The sequence below is a fragment of the Octopus sinensis genome, linkage group LG29, assembly GCF_006345805.1.
Source record: "Octopus sinensis linkage group LG29, ASM634580v1, whole genome shotgun sequence".
NCBI classification, from domain to species: domain Eukaryota; kingdom Metazoa; phylum Mollusca; class Cephalopoda; order Octopoda; family Octopodidae; genus Octopus; species Octopus sinensis.
The window spans coordinates 11,732,034-11,754,533 of NC_043025.1; the positions used below are offsets into that span (position 1 = coordinate 11,732,034).

Below are 22,500 nucleotides of genomic sequence, written 5' to 3' on the forward strand. Positions count from 1 at the left end.
CACGTCCCTCCTTCTCAAACTACACCTTCCTGTCTTGAACAAAAAAAATTTTTTTAATTAAAAGAAAAGAAAAAAAATAGAATCAGATTTGAGATTGAAGTAGATTTTTTTAATCTGATTTCTAATTTTGTCAAGAATTTTGCTAAAATAGGGAATTTAAATTGAAATTATTTTTATTGTGGTTTTATGCGGCCCCCATGTGGTTTTGCGTCTCTCCAACATTGACCACTTCACTGAAAGTTTAACACAGCTGAAATAAATAAATTCGAGTTATCTGTGTGTATGTGATAATGGCCCCAGATTATCTATGGTTGAGCTGACCTTTTGAGATTAACCAATACATGCTTTGCGAATAGCAGTAATTCTTGAGACCTGTCATAACACCAATGGTGTTTCCGAGGCAAACTGTTTTATTAACTTCAAAAAAATGAAGTGAATAACAACCAGTGTGTGTATTTGTATTGGCAGAATGACCGATCCTCTTAAGCCTTCAGCATTCATGTTATTCTATCAAATGTAATGTTTATTTATTCACATTTTGTAAAATTAATGATATACATTAAATTGTAGCTTCAAGATTTTGAAGATGTTGATTATTTATTTTTAGAATGACATTGTAGGGTAGGTGTGAGAGGCTGGATCTGGCCTTGTTTTGAATTAATCCTGCATTATCTCACAGCTTTGAGACTTCAATGATGTGATTATTTATTTTTAGAATGACATTGTAGGGTAGGTGTGAGAAGCTGGATCTGGCCTTGTTCTGAATTAATCCTGCATTATCTCACAGCTTTGAGATTTCAATGATGTGATTTTGATTTTTCGATTTTTCCAGTTTCAGCTAATGAGCTGTGGCCATTGTTTATTTTTAGAATGACATTGCAGGGTAGGTGTGAGAGGCTGGATCTGGCCATTTTCAGCATAAAACAGGTGGAATATTTGGACAAGCTTAAATGCTAAAGGGTTAAAAGTGCAACTGTCTCTCTTCTGATTTGTGATTTTCACAGGAAAGGATCTTGTGAGATAAAATCACAAACAAAATATTTATGTATACCTTTGTTGTTAATTTCATCCATTCTCTCCGTGTAAATACTCCTAATGTTTTGAATCCTTATGGATAATAAATTAGTATTTTTAATATTGTTCATTAGTCTTCTCGTTTTTTGAACCTAAAATGAATTTTTAAACTCAATTGTGGTACCCGTGATGGTGGCACGTAAAAAACACCATCCGAACGTGGCCGATGCCAGCACTGCCTTGACTGGCTTCTGTGCCGGTGGCATGTAAAAAGCACCATCCGAATGTGGCTGATGCCAGCGCCGCCTTGACTGGCTCCTGTGCCGGTGACACTCGACCTGCTGTGCTTGAGGAGACCTATTGAGTCAAGTACATCAACATAGAAATAAATATCAAATGGAAATTGTAGTTGTGACACCTGTGCAGGTGGTACGTAAAAAGCACCGTCTGAACGTGGCTGATGCCAGCACCACCTTGACTTGCTTCCGTGCCGGTAGCATGTAAAAAGCACCAACCGATGGTGGCTGATGCCAGCCTCCCCTGGTACCTGTGCTGGTGGCATGTAAAAAGCACCCACTACACTCATGGAGTGGTTGGCGTTAGGAAGGACATCCAGCTGTAGAAACTCTGCCAGATCAGTTTGGAGCCTGGTGCAACCATCTGGTTCACCAGTCCTCAATCAAATCGTCCAACCCATGCTAGCATGGAAAGCGGACTTTAAAGGATGATGATGATGATGATATATATACTCACATGCCGTGCTTGAGGAGACCTATTGAGTCAAGCACATCAACATCAAAAAGTCAAATGGAAATTGTAGTTGTGATACCTGTGCCGGTGGCACGTAAAAAGCACCATCCGAACATGGCCAATGCCAGCCCCGCCTTGACTGACTTCCGTGCCAGTGGCACATAAAAAGCACCAACCGATCGTGGCCATTGCCAGCTTCCTCTGGCACCTGTGCCGGTCGCAAGTAAAAATCACCCACTACACTCTTGGAGTGGTTGGCATTAGGAAGGGCATCCAGCTATAGAAACACTGCCAGATCAGACTGGAGCCTAGTGCAGCCTCCTGGCTTCCCAGACCCCAGTCGAACCGTCCAACCCATGCTAGCATGGAAAACAGACGTTGAACGATGATGATGATAAATGAATTTGTGGAAAAGCTAATTCATATACTTGTGCATGTGTGAGTGTATTTTAATACATTCTGTTTAACTCTGTTTGCCACATATATATATATACATATATGTATGTCCAGTACTGTTTCTACTTCGCGGAATTTCACCTATCGCGGGTAGGGGACGTTTTGGCACGGAACACCCGCGATAGACAAGGGATTACATGTCCCAACATAACCGCAGACCTAAGACTGAAAAGAAGGGAGACAATTCTAGGAAGTCATCAGTTACTTCCCTTCCTCCATTGTGCAGAACCCTCTGACACTTGTTTAACCCAGTGAATCTCAACCAATTTTTTTCACATATGGAACCCTTTGATTCTTATTTTACACAGGTGGACCTTCATATGTATTCGATGTTTAAAAAAAAATCCTATTATATCATTAGTAGATTTTTAACATAATTTCTATGTAACTAAAAAATTTTAATCTTTGTATACTGGTAGAATGTGTTTATAAAACATCTTTTTCTCTTTGCTTTATTGAGAAAATTCTATAGTTTGTAATATATTTGTTGTGGCTTTTTCTTCAATTACTGCAATTTCAACCAATCAATGACGTTTCTATCTTTCTTTTGTTATCTTACCATTTTTATTAATATATATATGTATGTATATATTTTGGCTGCTGTGTCGCCATTTTTCGGTGTATTTCAACCAGAGACCCTGTGGCGCAAATTGACCAAAATTAAGAGTATGATAGAAGAAGGCTTGCTCTTCCTTCCGTAGAAGAAAAAATTCAAATCGGACCATGTTAACACCAAAAATTATTTGCATCAAAAAGGTGCTTTTTTTCTATGAAAATCCCTATTTTTTAACGATTTTTTCACTGCTGTGTCACCATTTTTCGGTGTATTTCAACCAGAAAAATGTTCACTTAAAGAGAATAACAAGCTACATAATGCAAAATATTTACTTTTCAAAAATTCCAATTCTAAAGGGTCGAAATAAACCCGACCAACGCCGGGCGATACTGCTAGTATATATATATATATAATATATATATATATATATATATATATATATATATATATATATAAAGCTGAAGTTGTCTGTGTATGGCAGGTTTGGTAGCCCTCAACTAACACTATCTCCTTCGAGACCCTGCGGCACAAATTGACCAAAATTGAAACTATGATAGAAGAAGGCTTGCTCTTCCTTACTGTTCAAAAATTCCAATTGTAAAGGGTCAAAACAAACCCCAGCAACGCCTGGCGATGCTGCTAGTAAACTCATAAGTTTATGTACTTGAGAGAAAAAAACATTGGCTAAAATACAAACATTTTCATTTTTCTTTATTTTCACACTGCAAACATTAATCAGATTTATTCCCCATCTCTCCGCCGTTAATTAGTGTTCAAAGTGAGCCAGTTTGTTCTAGAATGTTCCATTTCAAAATATTCCAGAAGGGGTCAAAAAGGAGCTGGAATGTGTCCTCAAAGCTTTTGTGATACACAAAGAATATTTGTAATAGCCCCGGGCCGACCAATGCCTTGTGAGTGGATTTGGTAGACGGAAACTGAAAGAAGCCTGTCGTGTATATTTATGTATGTGTGAGTGTTTGTGTGTCTGTGTTTGTACCCCTAGCTTTATTTGACAACTGATGCTGGTGTGTTTACGTCCCCCGTCACTTAGCGGTTGGCACCTTGGGCATGTGTCTTCTACTATAGCCTCGGGCCGACCAAAGCCTTGTGAGTGGATTTGGTAGACGGAAACTGAAAGAAGCCCGTCGTATATATGTATATATATATATATATATATATGCATGTGTGTGTTTGTGTGTCTGTGTTTGTCCCCCTAGCATTGCTTGACAACCGATGCTGGTGTGTTTACGTCCCCGTCACATAGCGGTTCGGCAAAAGAGACCGATAGAATAAGTACTGGACTTACAAATAATAAGTCCCGGGGTCGATTTACTCGACTAAAGGTGGTACTCCAGCATGGCCGCAGTCAAATGACTGAAACAAGTAAAAGAGTAAAAGAGAGAACATTTCAGAACGTCCGAAATGTTCTGCAAAACAGTTTTTCTAGGGTTTCTTCGAAACTTCTTCAGAAGGTCCTGGCACTTTCCACTGAATTTTTGTCATTCTCACAACCATATTTGCTTTAAAAGAAAGTTTGAAGGAAGGACAGCCAGTGTGGGGTTCCAGCAGATGGTAAAGGGTCCATGCTGGTCCCCCCAAAACTCGCACAAGATATCCAGGTAGGTATCCAACCATCCCCATAGCGGGGGAATCTATATGAGATCATCACATCCTGGTGCCGTCCTCAAACCACACCTTAACATCACAGTCTCTTCGATATATCTCACAGAAATTTATTTCATCGTTTTCATCACATTTTCACAATTATTTCACCATTTTATCCTCATCTTTTCATCTGTTTTTAATCTCTTTTCTGATATTTTCATAATTTTTCTGCAGAAAGAAAACAAAAGCAAACATAAATGAATATATAACCCTTTCTTATTTCTTTATTGCCCACAAAGGGGCTAAACAAAAAGGGGACAAACAAGGACAGACAGGGATTAAGTTAATTATATCGACCCCAAAAGGATGAAAGGCAAAGTCGACCTTGGTGGAATTTGAACTCAGAACGTAGTGGCAGACGAAATACCTATTTCTTTACTACCCACAAGGGTCTAAACACAGAGAGGACAAACAAGGACAGACAAACGGATTAAGTCGATTATATCATCAACCCCAGTGCGTAACTGGTACTTATTTAATCGACTCCGAAAGGATGAAAGGCAAAGTCGACCTTGGCGGAATGTGAACTCAGAACATAAAAACAGACGAAATACCTATTTCTTTACTACCCACAAGGGGCTAAACACAGAGGGGACAAACAAGGACAGACAAACGGATTAAGTCGATTATATCGACCCCAGTGCGTAACTGGTACTTATTTAATCGACCCCGAAAGGATGAAAGGCAAAGTCGACCTCAGCGGAATTTGAACTCAGAACGTAACGGAGACGAAATACCTATTTCTTATTACCCACAAGGGGCTAAACACAGAGGGGACAAACAAGGACAGACAAACGGATTAAGTCGATTACATCGACCCTTGTGCGTAACTGGTACTTATTTAATCTACTCCAAAAGGATGAAAGGCAAACTCGACCTCAGCGGAATTTGAACTCAGAACGTAGCGGCAGACGAAATACCTATTTCTTTATTACCCACAAGGGGCTAAACAAGGACAGACAAACGGATTAAGTCGATTACATCGACCCCAGTGCGTAACTGGTACTTATTTAATCTACTCCGAAAGGATGAAAGGCAAAGTCGACCTCAGCGGAATTTGAACTCAGAACGTAATGGCAGACGAAATACCTATTTCTTTACTACCCACAAGGGGCTAAACACAGAGAGGACAAACAAGGACAGAAAAACGGATTAAGTTGATTATATCGACCCCAGTGCGTAACTGGTACTTAATTCATCGACTCCGAAAGGATGAAAGGTTAAAGTCGACCTTGGCGGAATGTGAACTCAGAACATAAAAACAGAGGAAATGCCTATTTCTTTACTACCCACAAGGGGCTAAACACAGAGAGGACAAACAAGGACAGACAAACGGATTAAGTTGATTATATCGACCCCAGTGCGTAACTGGTACTTAATTTATCGACCCCAAAAGGATAAAAGGCAAAGTAGACCTTGGCGGAATTTGAACTCAGAACGTAGTGGCAGATGAAATACCGCAAAGCATTTTTGCTTAGCGTGCTAATGTTTCTTATTTCTTTATTGCCCACAAGGGGCTACACCCAGAGGGGACAAACAAGGAGAGACAAATGGATTAAGTCGATTATATTGACCTCAGTGCATAACTGGTACTTATTTAATCTGTGTCGGTGGCATGTAAAAAGCACCCACTACACTCTCAGAGTGGTTGGCATTAGGAAGGGCATTCAGCTGTAAAAACCTTGCCAGATCAGATTTGAGCCTGGTGCAGCCTCCTGGCTTGCCAGTCCTAAGTCAAACTGTCCAACCCAAGCCAGCATGGAAAGCAGATATTAAATGATGATAGATAGATAGACAAACAGCCAGTTATAAAGACATACAGAACAGACATTTATGACCTGGGTGTTATTGTCGACAGTGATTTGCGTTGGACAAAACACATCGCCAAAATTGTCAAGAAGGCTGAGGGTGTCTTGGCATCACTCACCAAATCCTTTGTGAGCCGCTCTGCGGCTTTATATAGCTATGGTAAGACCTCACCTGGAATTTGCATCACCGGTCTGGAACCCCTATCTTGCCCAGGATATCAATCGTCTGGAAGCTGTTCAGCGACGTGCAACCAAAAGAATACCCTCCATCAGGCATTTGCCATATCCTGAACACCTTACTTCTTCCCTGGGCATGGACACATTGAAACTCTGACATCTGGCAGCTGACCTGGCAGACACCCACAAAATTATCAACCATCGCACAAACAATAACTCTGAGCACCTTTTCAAACTCCACCCATCTAACACCCGTGGACATATTTACAAAGTAAGAAAACAGCACAGCTCCTTCCATGACTTCAGGAAACATTTTTTCACGCTGAGAGTTGCTGAAGCGTGGAACAAACTGCCGGCATCGGTTGTTAGTTGTCGGAGCACTGCATCCTTCAAGACTTCCATGCTTCCTGAGATTCGCCAACACTACACTTGATTTTCTCCTCCCCTCCATACACACACAAGCATGTTCACTTTCCAGACATTTCTACATTACTGCATGTACTTTATATACACTTTCTGACAAGTTGTGGTGCACCTGAGCACTGTATACAATAATTTCATTATTATACCATAAATCCTCAAGTATAATCCGCATTTTTTCCCCAAAATTTAAAGGTCAAAATCCCTAGTGTGTACTATATACGAGGTTTAAAATGAAAATATTTTCTAAGCAGTGTCCGAGTCTCTATTTGCTGTCCGGCAATGTTTATTCAGACGCATTTTGTGATGTCGGCCGCGAAAATCCCTTAAGCTAAGCCTGAAAGCAATGAAGTCAAAGAAGAATCATCCATAACTTGCAGTAAGCAACATTTATTAAACGTTATTACTGTTATTTCTTGATTTTCTGCAAACAAAATGCACAAAAAAGCTACACGTTTGCATTATGTTATATATACAATAATAATAATAAAGGACGTTACTGTATACATTTTTACAAACCAAGGACGTTATATAGACCTCCTTGACTCAAGTTAGAGAAGGGGTGCATATTATACACAAGGTTTAGATTCTTCAGAGGTAGAGCTCCCTAAAAACCCCCTGCGTATACACGTTTGCATTATGTTATATATACAATAATAATAAAGGACGTTACCGTATACAGTTTTACAAACCAAGGACGTTATATAGACCTCCTTGACTCAAGTTAGAGAAGGGGTGCGTATTATACACAAGGTTTAGGTTTTCCAGAGGTACAGCCCCCTAAAAATCCCGTGTATACACGTTGCATTATGTTATATATACAATAATAATAAAGGACGTTACCGTATACAGTTTTACAAACCAAGGACGTTATATAGACCTCCTTGACTCAAATTAGAGAAGGGGTGCGTATTATACACAAGGTCTAGGTTTTCCAGAGGTACAGCCCCCTAAAAATCCCCTGCGTATACACGTTTGCATTATGTTATATATACAATAATAATAAAGGATGTTACCGTATACGTTTTTACAAACCAAGGACGTTATATAGACCTCCTTGACTCAAGTTAGAGAAGGGGTGCGTATTATACACAAGGTTTAGATTTTTCAGAGGTAGAGCTCCCTAAAAATCCCCTGCGTATACACGTTTGCATTATGTTATATATACAATAATAATAAAGGACGTTACCGTATACATTTTTACAAACCAAGGACCTTATATAGACCTCCTTGACTCAAGTTAGAGAAGGGGTGCGTATTATACACAAGGTTTAGGATTTTCAGAGGTACAGCCTCCTAAAAATCCCCTGCGTATACACGTTTGCATTATGTTATATATACAATAATAATAAAGGACGTTACCATATACATTTTTACAAACCAAGGACGTTATATAGACCTCCTTGACTCAAGTTAGAGAAGGGGTGCGTATTATACACAAGGTCTAGGTTTTCCAGAGGTACAGCCCCCTAAAAATCCCCTGCGTATACACGTTTGCATTATGTTATATATACAATAATAATAAAGGACGTTACCGTATACATTTTTACAAACCAAGGACGTTATATAGACCTCCTTGACTCAAGTTAGAGAAGGGGTGCGTATTATACACAAGGTTTAGGTTTTTCAGAGGTACAGCCCCCCAAAAATCCCCTGCGTACTATACTCAAGGGCGGATTATACTCCAGGATTTACGGTATATATCTATATATATAAATATATATACTTACATAGTTTTTATTCATTTTCTGGAAGATTGTGGAGAAGACAGGCGGAAAAAGGGACAATGGAAAGAAAAAAGAAAAAGAAAAGCAACATTAATAATAATGGTTTCACATTTTGGCACAAGGCCGGCAATTTTGTGGGAGGGAGTAAGTCGATTACATCGACCCCCAATGCTCAACTGGCACTTATTTTATCGACCCCTGAAAGGAGCAAAAAGCAAAGTTGACCTTGGTGGAATTTGAGCTCAGAACATGAAGACAGAAGAAATGACACTAAGCAAGGAAACAATTCTACCAGCTCGTCACCTCCTCCTCCTCCTCCTCATCATCATCATCATCATTATTATTATTAATAATAATAATAATAATAATAATATAATAATAATAATAATAATAATGATAATAATGATAATATACTGATGATGATGATGATGATGATGATGATGTTGATCTTTTCTACTCTAGTCACAAGGCCTGAAATTTTTGGAGACGGGGTGGACCAGTCAATTACATTGACCCCAGTACATAACTGGTACTTATTTAATCGAGCCCAAAAGGATGACAGCAAGCGTTGATGCTTCCTAGGGCTAAATAGCAATAGTATGATTCCCTTTATGGGACTGTCACGTTAAGTTGACAGTATACACCTGCTCTATTGTACCACCACTGCTTATATTTCTCTGAGATATTTAGAAAAGTAATATTTATATATATATATATATATACGACAGGCGTCTTTTAGTTTCCGTCTATCAAATCCACCCACAAGACTTTGGTCAGCCTGAGGCTATAGTAGAAGACACTTGCCCAAGGTGGTACGCAGTGGGACTGAACCCAGAACCATGTGATTGGTAAGCAAGCTAATTACCACACAGCCACTCTTTCATTCATTCATTAATTAGAAAATACCTTCTATTTCTTACCTGGTTCGTTATTGGTCAGAACAAGTGTCAGGTTTTCAAAAGATTTAGAGGAATCCTGGAAAGAGACATTACAGATATATATATATACGTAATAATAATATGAGGGAATATTATTCCAAACTTACAGGGAAAAATTCAATTGAGAAAAAACCCACCTTTTATCAATTTAATAATGAAAAACTAAATTATACCATTTTGAAAAATTACTTATTATAGAAAGATTAGATATAAGATAAAACATATAAGAATGATTAAGTAATGTGCAAAATAGTAAATAAAATTTTTCTAAATGGTATAATTTAATTTTTCATTATTGAATAGATAAAAGGTGTTTTATTTCTAATTTATATATATATATATAAAACAAACCCGAGCAACGCCGGGCATTACTGCTAGTAGACAGGGTAGAAATGGCTGTTTTACTTACAAGAGATAAAATGGAATCCGAATGCGACAAAGAGTCTAGATCGAGGTCTTGAGCAAAAACGTGAGCTTGCTGCCGCAGTTGTTCAAAGATGTCTTCACTATAAATACTACTGAACACAAAAGAACCACCTGGACTATCACAGCTCCTAGAAAGAGAGGAAGAAAGATAGAGGCAAAAAGGACCGAGTGAGTAAAGGTGTGAGAAGAAGAGATGTGTTTAGGGGAGAAATTTTGGATCTTTACGTTTTGACCGACAGATTTAAGAAATAATTTTTTGTAATTAAACACTTTCAAACTTTGGACACTGGTAGAATGTGTCATATAAACCATCTTTTACTCTTAGTGTTTTTGAGAAAAGTTTATATTTATGAAGTTATTTCACGTTAAAATGACGGTCTGACCGTCTGCCAAGCAAATGGGAAGCAGTAATTGAGGTAGATGGTGAATATGCTCCGGGATAATCATTTAAAGATGTTTCAGTTACATGTTGTTATTGTTTTTTGTTGAATAAAATTTGTTGAAAAAATGCCACAATAATTATGCACCAACCCAATATCATCATCATCATCATCATCATTTAGCGTCCGTTTTCCATGCTAGCATGGGTTGGACGGTTCTACTGGGGTCTGTGAAGCCAGAAGGCTTCATCAGGCCCAGTCAAATCTGGCAGTGTTTCTACGGCTGGATGCCCTTCCTAACGCCACCACTCCGTGAGTGTAGTGGGTGCTTTTTACGTGCCACCCGCACTGGTGCCAGACAGAGCTGGCAAACGGCCACGAACGGATGGTGCTTTTTATGTGCCACCAGCACGAGGGCCAGGCGAGGCTGGCAACGGACACGAAACGGGGCGGTGCTGGCAACGGTCGCGAAACGGAAAGTTCTCTTACATGCCACCGGCACTGGTAACACATCTGCAATTTCCATATATATATATATATATATGTATATACCGGAGTAAACACATAAATGTGAAACAAGGTGGGAAAAAAGAGTACTCAAATACCAGGGGTAGAGTAATATGCTTTATTTAAAAGCAGCAGAATTTCAACAAAAGCTGTTACTTGGAGTTTCACGTTCCCGTTTGTCAGACAGTTTTGTTAATGTAGTTTTTTCAACTGCATGAACTAAAAGTTGGAGGGGGATGGGATAAATTACCTGCATCAACTTGCTATAAAAGCAGGTAGTAATTTTACCTTGCCCTTGTTCTTAGTGCAAGTTTTGAAGAGTGCAGTTCGATTTTAACAGTTATTTTTTCCATTCCAAATGCCAACCACTTTACAGTGTGGACTGGATCCTTTTCATGTGGCACCAGCACCATAAGGGTCAGCAAGTAGCTTCGTAAGATTCTTTTAGAGGAGGGGGGCATTGGAGGACGTGATCTTGCGTCAGATGATGAAAACACACACACACACACACATGTTACTTACTTGCCGACCTCCAAACTGAGGCAGCGAGAATTCAGTTGGAACTTCTTCAGTTGTTTCATTTGCCACGTTGCTAGGCAACAGGTTGGTTGTCCAGCATCAAGAAGATGGATTGTTTCTGGCGTAAGAACCATCAGACATTCCCCATGGAAATCTCCCAGTGGAGTATATGCCATAGGACAGACCGGATAGACATCTGGAAAGAAAGGTAAAAGATAAAGTGAACAATCTAGCACAAAATATTTTGCTTAACCCTTTAGCATATATGTCGGTTATATCTGGCCCAAGAATTCCGTTTTGTGGCCAGATCTTGCTCCTCAGCCAGGGGTCAATTTCACTTCAATGGTAAAAAGGATATTCAAAGGAATTCAGCCACTTCCTCTCTTCCTTGCTCAACACATGCGTCAAGTTTGAGTATCATTATTAAGATTATTGCTGCTTCGGTGAACCAGTAGGCATGGGTGTTGAGAAGTAGTAATACAACACATAGGTGGTGGTTTCAAATCTCTTCCAGAAATTACAAGGGATCTAGTTAAAAAATTTTTTATTTAAGCAACAAAATTTCTTTCAACAATTTCTCTCTCTTAAGCGTGACACACGCATCAGGTACATACAAAAAACAAATTGGTGTATTAATATTATTGATATGCGTGTGAATATATATATATATATATATATATATATATTTCAAAATGTGACCTTGTGTGTACCGTTGGCGATTTTTTTCCCTCTCTCTTCCCTTCACTGGATCTTTCCTTCTCCTATGTTTCCGACGAAGAGCTCCGATCGAAACGTTAAACCCTCCTTCTTTCCTTCTTTCCTGAGCATCCAATAATACCATATTTGTTCCACGTCCTCGCGTTGTTGTGTTTTTTTGTGCTTTCTTGTTCGGATTAACTATATATGTAGATATATGTATATATATATATATATACACACATACATATATATATATATATATATATATATATATATATATATATATATATATATTATATATAATATATATATATATATATTAAGAACACACTTACTTAGAAATGGATGTGTGCATTCCGTCATATATATATTACACATATATACGATGGACTTCTTTCAGTTTCCCTCTACCAAATCCACTCACAAGGCTTTGGTCATCCCGAGGCTATAATAGATGACATTTACCCAAGGTGTCACACAGTGGGACTGAACCCAGAACCATGTGGTTGGTAAGCAAGCTACTTACCACACAACCATATATATATATATATATATATATATATATATATATATATATACATACATATATACGATGGGCTTGCTTTCATTTTCCGTCTACCAAATCCACTCACAAGGCTTTGGTCATCCCGAGGCTATAGTAGAAGACACTTGCCCAAGGTGCCACGCAGTGGGACTGAACCCAGAACCATGTGGTTGGGAAGCAAGCTTCTTACCGCACAGCCATGCCTGCCCCTGGATGTAGAAAAGTTTGCAGCCCAGAGAAACTAGTCGCATCAACTCACTGCTCAATGTGCTCAAGGGCCCAGGAGCAATGGAATTGATCTCTACTTACCATATTGGTCGGCCTTCAAGTCAGACCGGATCTGCTTGTGGATTCCCGGAGATGTGAAGAACTTGGCGTCACCTCTCTTCTGGTGTTCCAAGAGAACCACGTTTAGCCAATCTTCGGCATCGCCATCTGTCAATGAAAGGAACAAAGGCATATGGAAGCAATGGAAGACATCATCATCAAAACCACCACCACCACCACCACCACCACCACCACCACCACTACCACCGCCACCACCACAACCACCATCACCACCATTACCACCACAACCACTACCACCACCATCAACACCACCATAACCACCACAACCATCACCACCACAACCACCACTACCACCACCACAACCACCAGCACCACTACCACCACCAGCACCACAAACACCAGTACCACCACCACCACCACCACTACCACCATCATATTCTTTTACTTGTTTCAGTCATTTGACTGTGGCCATGCTGGAGCACCGCCTTTAGTCGAACACATCGACCCCAGGACTTATTCTTTGTAAGCCTGGTACTTATTCTATCGATCTCTTTTGCCGAACCACTAAGTTACGGGGACATAAACACACCAGCATCGGTTGTCAAGCGATGTTGGGAGGACAAACACAGACACACAAACATATACACACACATACACGCACACATATATATGATGGGCTTCTTTCAGTTTCCGTCTACCAAATCTAGTCACAAGGCTTTGGTCGGCCCAAGGCTATAGTAGAAGACACTTGCCCAAGGTGCCATGCAGTGGGACTGAACCCGGAACCATGTGGTTGGTAAGCAAGCTACTTACCACACAGCCATTCCTGTATACATACATACACAACAGGCTTCTTTCAGTTTCCATCTACCAGATTCGTTCCCAAAGCTTTGGTCCACCCGAGGATATTGTAGAAGACTTGCCCAAGATGCCATGCGGTAGGACTGAACATGGAAGCATGTGGATAGGAAACGATTTCTTACCCCACAGCCACGTCTGTGGCTTAGGAGTGGCTGTGTGGTAAGTAGCTTGCTTACCAACCACATAGTTCTGGGTTCAGTCCCACTGCGTGGCACCTTGGGCAAGTGTCTTCTACTATAGTCTCGGGCTGACCAAAGCCTTGTGAGTGGATTTGGTAGATGGAAACTGAAAGAAGCCCATCGTATATATATATATATATATGTATATAGGCATAGGAGTGGCTGTGTGGTAAGTAGCTTGCTTACCAACCACATAGTTCCGGGTTCAGTCCCACTGCGTGGCAACTTGGGCAAGTGTCTTCTGCTATAGCCCCGGGCCGACCAATGCCTTGTGAGTGGATTTGGTAGACAGAAACTGAAAGAAGCCCATCGTATATATATATATATATATATATAGGCATAGGAGTGGCTGTGTGGTAAGTAGCTTGCTTACCAACCACATAGTTCCGGGTTCAGTCCCACTGCGTGGCAACTTGGGCAAGTGTCTTCTGCTATAGCCCCGGGCCGACCAATGCCTTGTGAGTGGATTTGGTAGACGGAAACTGAAAGAAGCCCATCGTATATATATATATATAGGCATAGGAGTGGCTGCGTGGTAAGTAGCTTGCTTACCAACCACATAGTTCCGGGTTCAGTCCCACTGCATGGCACCTTGGGCAGGTGTCTTCTACTATAGCCTTGGGCTGACCAAAGCCTTGTGAGTGGATTTGGTAGACGGAAACTGAAAGAAGCCTGTCATGTATGTGTATATATATATGTGTATGTTTGTGTGTCTGTGTTTGTTCCCCCAACATCGCTTGACAACCGATGGTGGTGTATTTACATCCCCGTAACTTAGCGGTTCGGCAAAACAGACCGATAGAATAAGTACTAGGCTTACAAAGAGTAAGTCCTGGGGTCGATTTGCTCGACTAAAAGGCGGTGCTCCAGCATGGTCACAGTCAAATGACTGAAACAAGTAAAAGAGTATCTGTGCTCTGTTTTGCTCACCGCCCAACACCCAGTCTTTCAATCTCACGAGGGCAGCACCAAATCACTGAGTAACACACTTTCACATCTATCTCTCTTTCTCACACATCTTTTATCTTTTACTTGTTTCTAGGGCTGTGGTGTCCGAGTCGGAGTCATGGAGTCGGAGGCGGTAAAACTATACTGACTCTGATTCTGACTCACAATGTCTTTATTCCTTAATATAAACCGAAACCGATTTTAAGGTTTGTTGTTTCGGATCTTTTCAATAAAAGATGTTTTATGTAACACATTCTACCAGTTGTTGGAAGCACTCCGTCGGTTACGATGACAAGGGTTCCGGTTGATCCGAATCAACGGAACAGTGGCTGAGCACTCCACAGACACGTGTACCCTTAACGAAGTTCTCGGGGATATTCAGCGTGACACAGAGAGTGACAAGGCCGGCCCTTTGAGATACAGGTACAACAGAAACAGGAAGTAAGGGTGAGAGAAAGTTGTGGTGAAAGAGTACAGCAAGGATCACCACCATCCCCTGCCGGGGATGAACACTCACATCGCCCGGTCTGGGAATCGAAACCGCGATCCTATGACCGCGAGTCTGCTGCCCTAACCACTGGGCCATTGCGCTTCCTGTCATTCTACCAGTATACGAAGTTTAAAAGTGTTTTGTCACAAATAACTATTTTTTAAATGTGCCGGTCAAAGTGAAAAGATCTGCTGTTTACAATAATGTTTTCTTTTGACACATTCTACCAGTATACGAAGTTTCAAATTTTTTAGTTTACTAGAAAATTCCGTCCATCAAACAGAAAAGATCCTTTTTATTTTCGTAAAAAACATTTCTCCCTTTTTTTCTGTTCAAGAAATATCGTTGAAACTGAATTGAACTGTTGTTGGTCGGCTTTAGTTCTGTCTGTTTCATTGAAACATGTCGCAACATATCAATTCTCACCTTCTTTCCCCTTGAACCTTAGATCAGCACCTTGTCATCTCCTTCGCTAACCCCTGGCAGACTCTTTGAATTTGCAGGTAACAGAGTTTATTCATAGCAAGTCAAGGGGATGCTGCTAGTCTTCAGTCGGCTGATCTTTCCCGTTGAGCATATGTAATAATAACCAGTTCCAGATTTTTTGATAAAAAAAGTGAAGAGATCGCTAAAACAGACGATAGTGACCGCCATTACAGACGACAGTGATCGCCGTAACAGACGATAGTGATGATGAAGCTGACATAAGCCAACTGTCAAACAGATTTGGCTCACGAAAATGCTTGTTTTCCCCAGCTAAAACCTGAATTTAACAAAGTTTTAAAGAAGGTAAGAAAAATTTCAATACTTTTCCGTAAATCTCCTACAAAAAATGAAATTTTGCAAGATTTTGTACGAGCGAACTTTGATAACAGAGAATATAAACTTCTACTGGATTGGCAGAACTCGGTGGAATTTGGGAATTCCATATGATTGAGAGATTGTTTGGAATTGAAAAGCTGCATTCCAAATGCTCTACGAGCAGAACTTTCCACAGATGCCCATCGCTGACGAAGAATGGAAATCTCTCGATTTACTATATGAAATTCTGCATTCAGTAGAAATTATTTTGGAGGCTATTTGCGCTGATGATTCGGGTTTAGTGAAAGAGGAATATTCTATGGAATTTTTATTGAATAAACTTAATAATTTCGGCAACCCTTTGGCTCTAAATCTTCGTGAAAGACTTATGCATAGAAATAATAAGAGAAGAAATGTGGAAACCTTGACTCTTTTCAGGTATTTACATAACCCAAGGAAGTTTAAAGGTCAGCCAATTTCTGGACCTTTTAACAAAACATTTAAGGAAGTATGCTGAACAAACATATAGGAGATTATTTCCTGAACATGATGCTGAGAACCCAACAGAATTATACAAAGAAAATGAAATAGGAGGGAACCTAAAAGCAAGTGTTACTGTTGTCCCATCTACTTATGAAGGTAATGGACTCATTCGTGAATAAACAAGCAAAATGAAGAAAATGAATGAAGAGCCCAGGATGGTAACAGATGGATTTGAAATCTCTAAAGAATTCGGGTACTATTTAAGAACAGTGGTCCCGGTGCGCGTACTCGCGCATCCGCGCTAGTTAGTCGTGACTAGTCGATCCTACAACGACTACGTAGCAAAGTAAATAAAACGCAAAATAATAAATTGCTTTTACACAAAATAATTTTTTTAAAGTAAATAAAACACAAAGTAAGTATCGACTAGTCATGACTAGCTAGTGCGGATGCGCGCACCGGGACCACTCTTCTTAAGTAGTACCCGCGAAAACCGGTTTTGAGAATTACTTATACTTGAACTCGGTTTTGGGAATTATCGGTTTTTTGCGAGCCCTAGTATGTATGTGTGTATGTATGTATATGTATGTGTGCGTATGTATATATGTGCGTGTATGTATATATGTGCGTGTATGTATATATGTGCGTGTATGTATATATGTGCGTGTATGTATATATGTGTGTGTATGTATATATGCATATGTATATATGTGTGTGTATGTATATATGCGTATGTATGTGTGTGTGTATGTATGTATGCGTATGTATATATGTGCGTGTATGTATACATGTGTGTATATGTATATATGCGTATGTATGTATGTGTGCATGTCTGTATATGTATGTGTGCTTATGTATATATGTACGTATGTATATATGTGCGTGTATATATATGTGTGCATGTATGTATATGTATGTATATATGTGTGTGTATGTATATATGCGTATGTATGTGTGTATGTATGTATGTGTGCATGTCTGTATATGTATATGTGTGTATGTATGTATGTACGTATGGAGTGAGATTTAGAATAAGATATAAAATGACACAAACATAAATAAAGTCAAAACATCTGTTAAAATTTGCAGTGGAAATGTTTATCTATACATGCATGTGTATATATGTGTATATATATATATATATATCATCATCATCATCATTATACTAGCATAGGTTGGACGATTTGACTGAGGGCTGGCGAACCAGATGGCAGCACCAGGCTCCAATCTTGATTTGGCAGAGTTTCTACAGCTGGATGCCCTTCCTGATGCCAACCACTCCGAGAGTGCAGTGGGTGCTTTTACGTGCCACCAGCATGAGGAGCCAGTCAGGTGGTATACATATATATAATATGTGCCTTCACATATATATCATCATCATCGTTTAACGTCCGCTTTCCATGGTAGCATGGGTTGGACGATTTGACTGAGGACTGGCGAGCCAGATGGCTGCGCCAGGCCCCAATCTGATCTGGCAGAGTTTCTACAGCTTGATGCCCTTCCTAACGCCAACCACTCCGAGAGTGTAGTGGGTGCTTTTAAAGTGCCACCGGCACGAGGGCCAATCTGGTGGTACTGGCAACATATATATATATATATACATCAAAATGTGACCTCGTGTGTACCGTTGGCGATTTTTTTTCCTCTGTCTTCCCTTCTCTGGATCTTTCCTTCTCCTATGTTTCCGACGAAGAGCTCTGCTCGAAACGTTAAACCCTCCTTCTTCCCTTCTTTCCTCAGCGTCCAATAATACTATATTTCTTCCACGTACTCGCGTTGTTGTGTTTTTGTGTTTTCTTGTTTGGATTTACTTTATATATATATATATATATATATATATATATATATTATATATATATATATATATACATATAAACATATAAACATATGTATATATATATATATATATACATATAAACACATATATAAAATTGAATAAGGGTAGAAATTGATAATAATCAATTAAAACCAGTGGCCTAGCATATTAAAAAAATCCGATGATTAAAATATTTTTTACATACAAAATTTAAAGGACTGACCACTAAAAGTGGACGGTCAATATGCTAGATATAGACGTCAAAATCACTATTTTCTTGAGAACACATTCTTCATGGAAAATAGCGATTTTGATGTCTATATTTAGCATATTGACCGTCCACTTTTAGTGGTCAGTCCTTTAAATTTTATATAGCATGTATCTGACTTATACATTGTTCGCTTTCCACACATTTTTACATTACTGCATATACTCTATACCAGTGCTTTTCAAACTTTTTGCTGGAGCGGAACCCCAAGGAAATATTCCACTGGCTCAAGGAACCTCAGTGCAATAATTTAATAGTCTTATGTACACATATCTGCATAGGGGACTTAAAAATTACTGCCGATTTTAGCAGTTTTGTAACTTCTTGCGGAACCCCTGGACTGTACTGGCGGAACCCTGGTTGAAAACCACTTTCTGACAAGTTGTGGTGCACCTGAGCACTGTATACAATAATTTCATTATTATTATATATTATATATATACTCAAATGAACATATGTATATGCATATATACAATATACACACACATATGTACTTACATATACATATATATATATACAGGTATAGTCTTTGTCCAAAATACTTTTCTTACCTGTTTCAAAGGAAAGCTCCCAAGAATAATCCTCTCTTGTCAGAATTGCAATGGCAGATCTCTTTATTTTGCTGGACAGCCGTTGTACCTCTCGTACCGATTTCATGAAAAGCGTTGCCTTTGGTTCATTATTTGTCTTCTTTCGGCTGGAATAAACTGAGAGGCGCGTCGGCCCTTTGCTCGTGGCTCGGTGCAACACTAACCATCGTCTCCACCATATCTAGAAAGAAACAAGAAGAGCAAATCATCATCAACACCATCATCATCATTTAGCGTCCGCTTTCCATGCTAGCATGGGTTGGACGGTGCAACTGGGGTCTGGGAAGCCAGAAGGCTGCATCAGGCCCAGTCAGATCTGGTAGTGTTTCTACGGCTGGATGCCCTTCCTAACGCCAACCACTCAGTGAGTGTAGTGGCTGCTTTTTACGTGCCACCGACACAGGTGCCAGACGAGGCTGGCAAACGGCCACAATCGGATGGTACTTTTTGTGTGCCACCGACACAGGTGCCAGGCAAGGCTGGCAAACGGCCACGATCGGATGGTGCTTTTTACGTGCCACCGGCACGGAGGCCAGTTGGGGAGCACTGGCAACGGCCATGTTCGGATGGTTCTCTTATGTGCCCCCGGCACTGGTATCACAGCTACAATTTCCATTGATGTTGATCGATTTCAATTTTGATTCTGATTTTGATATATACATACATACATACATTCATACATACACACACACACACCACACACACATACATACATACATATATACATACATACATACATACATACATCTTCTGAAGTACACATGCTTGGAGCATAGACCTACACAAGATAACAAAACAATCACATATTTGAAGGTATGCAATAATCCATGATTAATTCAAAGCAAGGCCAGATCCAGCCTCTCACACTTTCCCTACAATGTCATTCTAAAAACAAACAATCGACTCATTGAAACCTTGAAGATAACTCAAAGCACCTTTTCAAACACCACCCATCTAACACACGTGGACATGTTTACAAAGTCAGAAAACAGCACAGCTCCTTCCATGGCTTTCGGAAACATTTTTTCACGCTTAGAGTTGCTGAAGCATGGAACAAACTGCTGGCATCAGTTGTTAGTTGTCGGAGCACTGCATCCTTCAAAACTTCCATGCTTCCTGAGATTCACCAACACTACACCTGATCTTCTCCCCTCCATACACACACTGAAGCATGGAACAAACTGCCAGCATCAGTTGTTAGTTGTCGGAGCACTGCATCCTTCAAAACTTCCATGCTTCCTGAGATTCACCAACACTACACCTGATTTTCTCCCCTCCATACACACGCTGAAGCATGGAACAAACTGCCAGCATCAGTTGTTAGTTGTCGGAGCACTGCATCCTTCAAAACTTCCATGCTTCCTGAGATTCACCAACACTACACCTGATCTTCTCCCCTCCATACACACGCTGAAGCATGGAACAAACTGCCAGCATCAGTTGTTAGTTGTCGGAGCACTGCATCCTTCAAAACTTCCATGCTTCCTGAGATTCACCAACACTACACCTGATCTTCTCCCCTCCATACACACGCTGAAGCATGGAACAAACTGCCAGCATCAGTTGTTAGTTGTCGGAGCACTGCATCCTTCAAAACTTCCATGCTTCCTGAGATTCACCAACACTACACCTGATTTTCTCCCCTCCATACACACGCTGAAGCATGGAACAAACTGCCGGCATCAGTTGTTAGTTGTCGGAGCACTGCATCCTTCAAACTTCCATGCTTCCTGAGATTCACCAACACTACACACCTGATCTTCTCCCCTCCATACACACGCTGAAGCATGGAACAAACTGCCAGCATCAGTTTTTAGTTGTCGGATCACTGCATCCTTCAAAACTTCCATGCTTCCTGAGATTCACCAACACTACACCTGATTTTCTCCCCTCCATACACACGCTGAAGCATGGAACAACTGCTGGCATCAGTTTTTAGTTGTCGGAGCACTGCATCCTTCAAAACTCCATGCTTCCTGAGATTCACCAACACTACACCTGATTATCTCCCCTCCATACACACGCTGAAGCATGGAACAAACTGCCGGCATCAGTTGTTAGTTGTCGGAGCACTGCATCCTTCAAAACTTCCATGCTTCCTGAGATTCACCAACACTACACCTGATCTTCTCCCCTCCATACACACGCTGAAGCATGGAACAAACTGCTGGCATCAGTTGTTAGTTGTCGGAGCACTGCATCCTTCAAAACTTCCATGCTTCCTGAGATTCACCAACACTACACCTAATCATCTCCCCTCCATACACATGCTGAAGCATGGAACAAACTGCCAGCATCAGTTGTTAGTTGTCGGAGCACTGCATCCTTCAAAACTTCCATGCTTCCTGAGATTCACCAACACTACACCTAATCATCTCCCCTCCATACAAACGCTGAAGCATGGAACAAACTTCTGGCATCAGCTGTTAGTTGTCGGAGCACTGCATCCTTCAAAACTTCCATGCTTCCTGAGATTCACCAACACTAACACCCTGATCTTCTCCCTCCAACACACGCTGAAGCATGGAACAAACTGCCAGCATCAGTTGTTAGTTGTCGGATCACCGCATCCTTCAAAACTTCCATGCTTCCTGAGATTCACCAACACTACACCTGATTCTTCTCTCCCCTCCATACACACGCTGAAGCATGGAACAAACTGCTGGCATCAGTTGTTAGTTGTCGGATCACTGCATCCTTCAAAACTTCCATGCTTCCTGAGATTCACCACACACTACACTGATCTTCTCCCCTCCATACACACGCTGAAGCATGAGGAACAAACTGCTGGCATCAGTTGTTAGTTAGTTGTCGGATCATCCTGCTGCATCCTTCAAAACTGCTCCTGCACATTCGCACAAACACTACACACCTGATTATCTCCCCTCCATACACACGCTGAAGCATGGAACAAACTGCTGGCATCAGTTGTTAGTTGTCGTTGATCAGGCATCCTTCAAAACTTCCATGGATCCATGCTTCCTATTCACACCACACACTGCACTCTTCTCCTCTCCCTCCATACACACGCTGAAGCATGGAACAAACTGCCAGCATCAGTTGTTAGTTGTCGGAGCACTGCATCCTTCAAAACTTCCATGCTTCCTGAGATTCACCAACACTACACCTGATTATCTCCCCTCCATACACACGCTGAAGCATGAAACAAACTGCCGGCATCAGTTGTTAG

General features: G+C 40.5%; 2 protein-coding genes across 2 annotated transcripts in view; one reads left to right on the forward strand and one right to left on the reverse strand.

The window, feature by feature from the left end:
* The window catches only part of LOC115226124, a 3,355-nt gene extending 2,774 nt beyond the window's left edge, over positions 1-581 (forward strand). Inside the window, exon 2 of the mRNA XM_029797110.2 lies at positions 1-581. This exon is cut by the window's left edge and continues 260 nt beyond it. The gene's annotated coding sequence lies outside the window, so the exon portion shown is untranslated.
* Positions 582-4,278: 3,697 nt separating this feature from the next.
* The window catches only part of LOC115226209 (docking protein 5-like), a 35,975-nt gene continuing 17,753 nt past the window's right edge, over positions 4,279-22,500 (reverse strand). The window contains exons 2-8 of the mRNA XM_029797228.2: positions 19,272-19,491; positions 12,896-13,021; positions 11,347-11,539; positions 9,921-10,065; positions 9,494-9,548; positions 8,577-8,594; positions 4,279-4,609 (exon numbers count right to left, since the gene is read on the reverse strand). Of these exons, the coding sequence (XP_029653088.1) occupies positions 8,584-8,594; positions 9,494-9,548; positions 9,921-10,065; positions 11,347-11,539; positions 12,896-13,021; positions 19,272-19,491 (750 nt within the window). The 3' untranslated portion in view covers positions 4,279-4,609; positions 8,577-8,583. The remainder of the gene's footprint in view (positions 4,610-8,576; positions 8,595-9,493; positions 9,549-9,920; positions 10,066-11,346; positions 11,540-12,895; positions 13,022-19,271; positions 19,492-22,500) is intronic.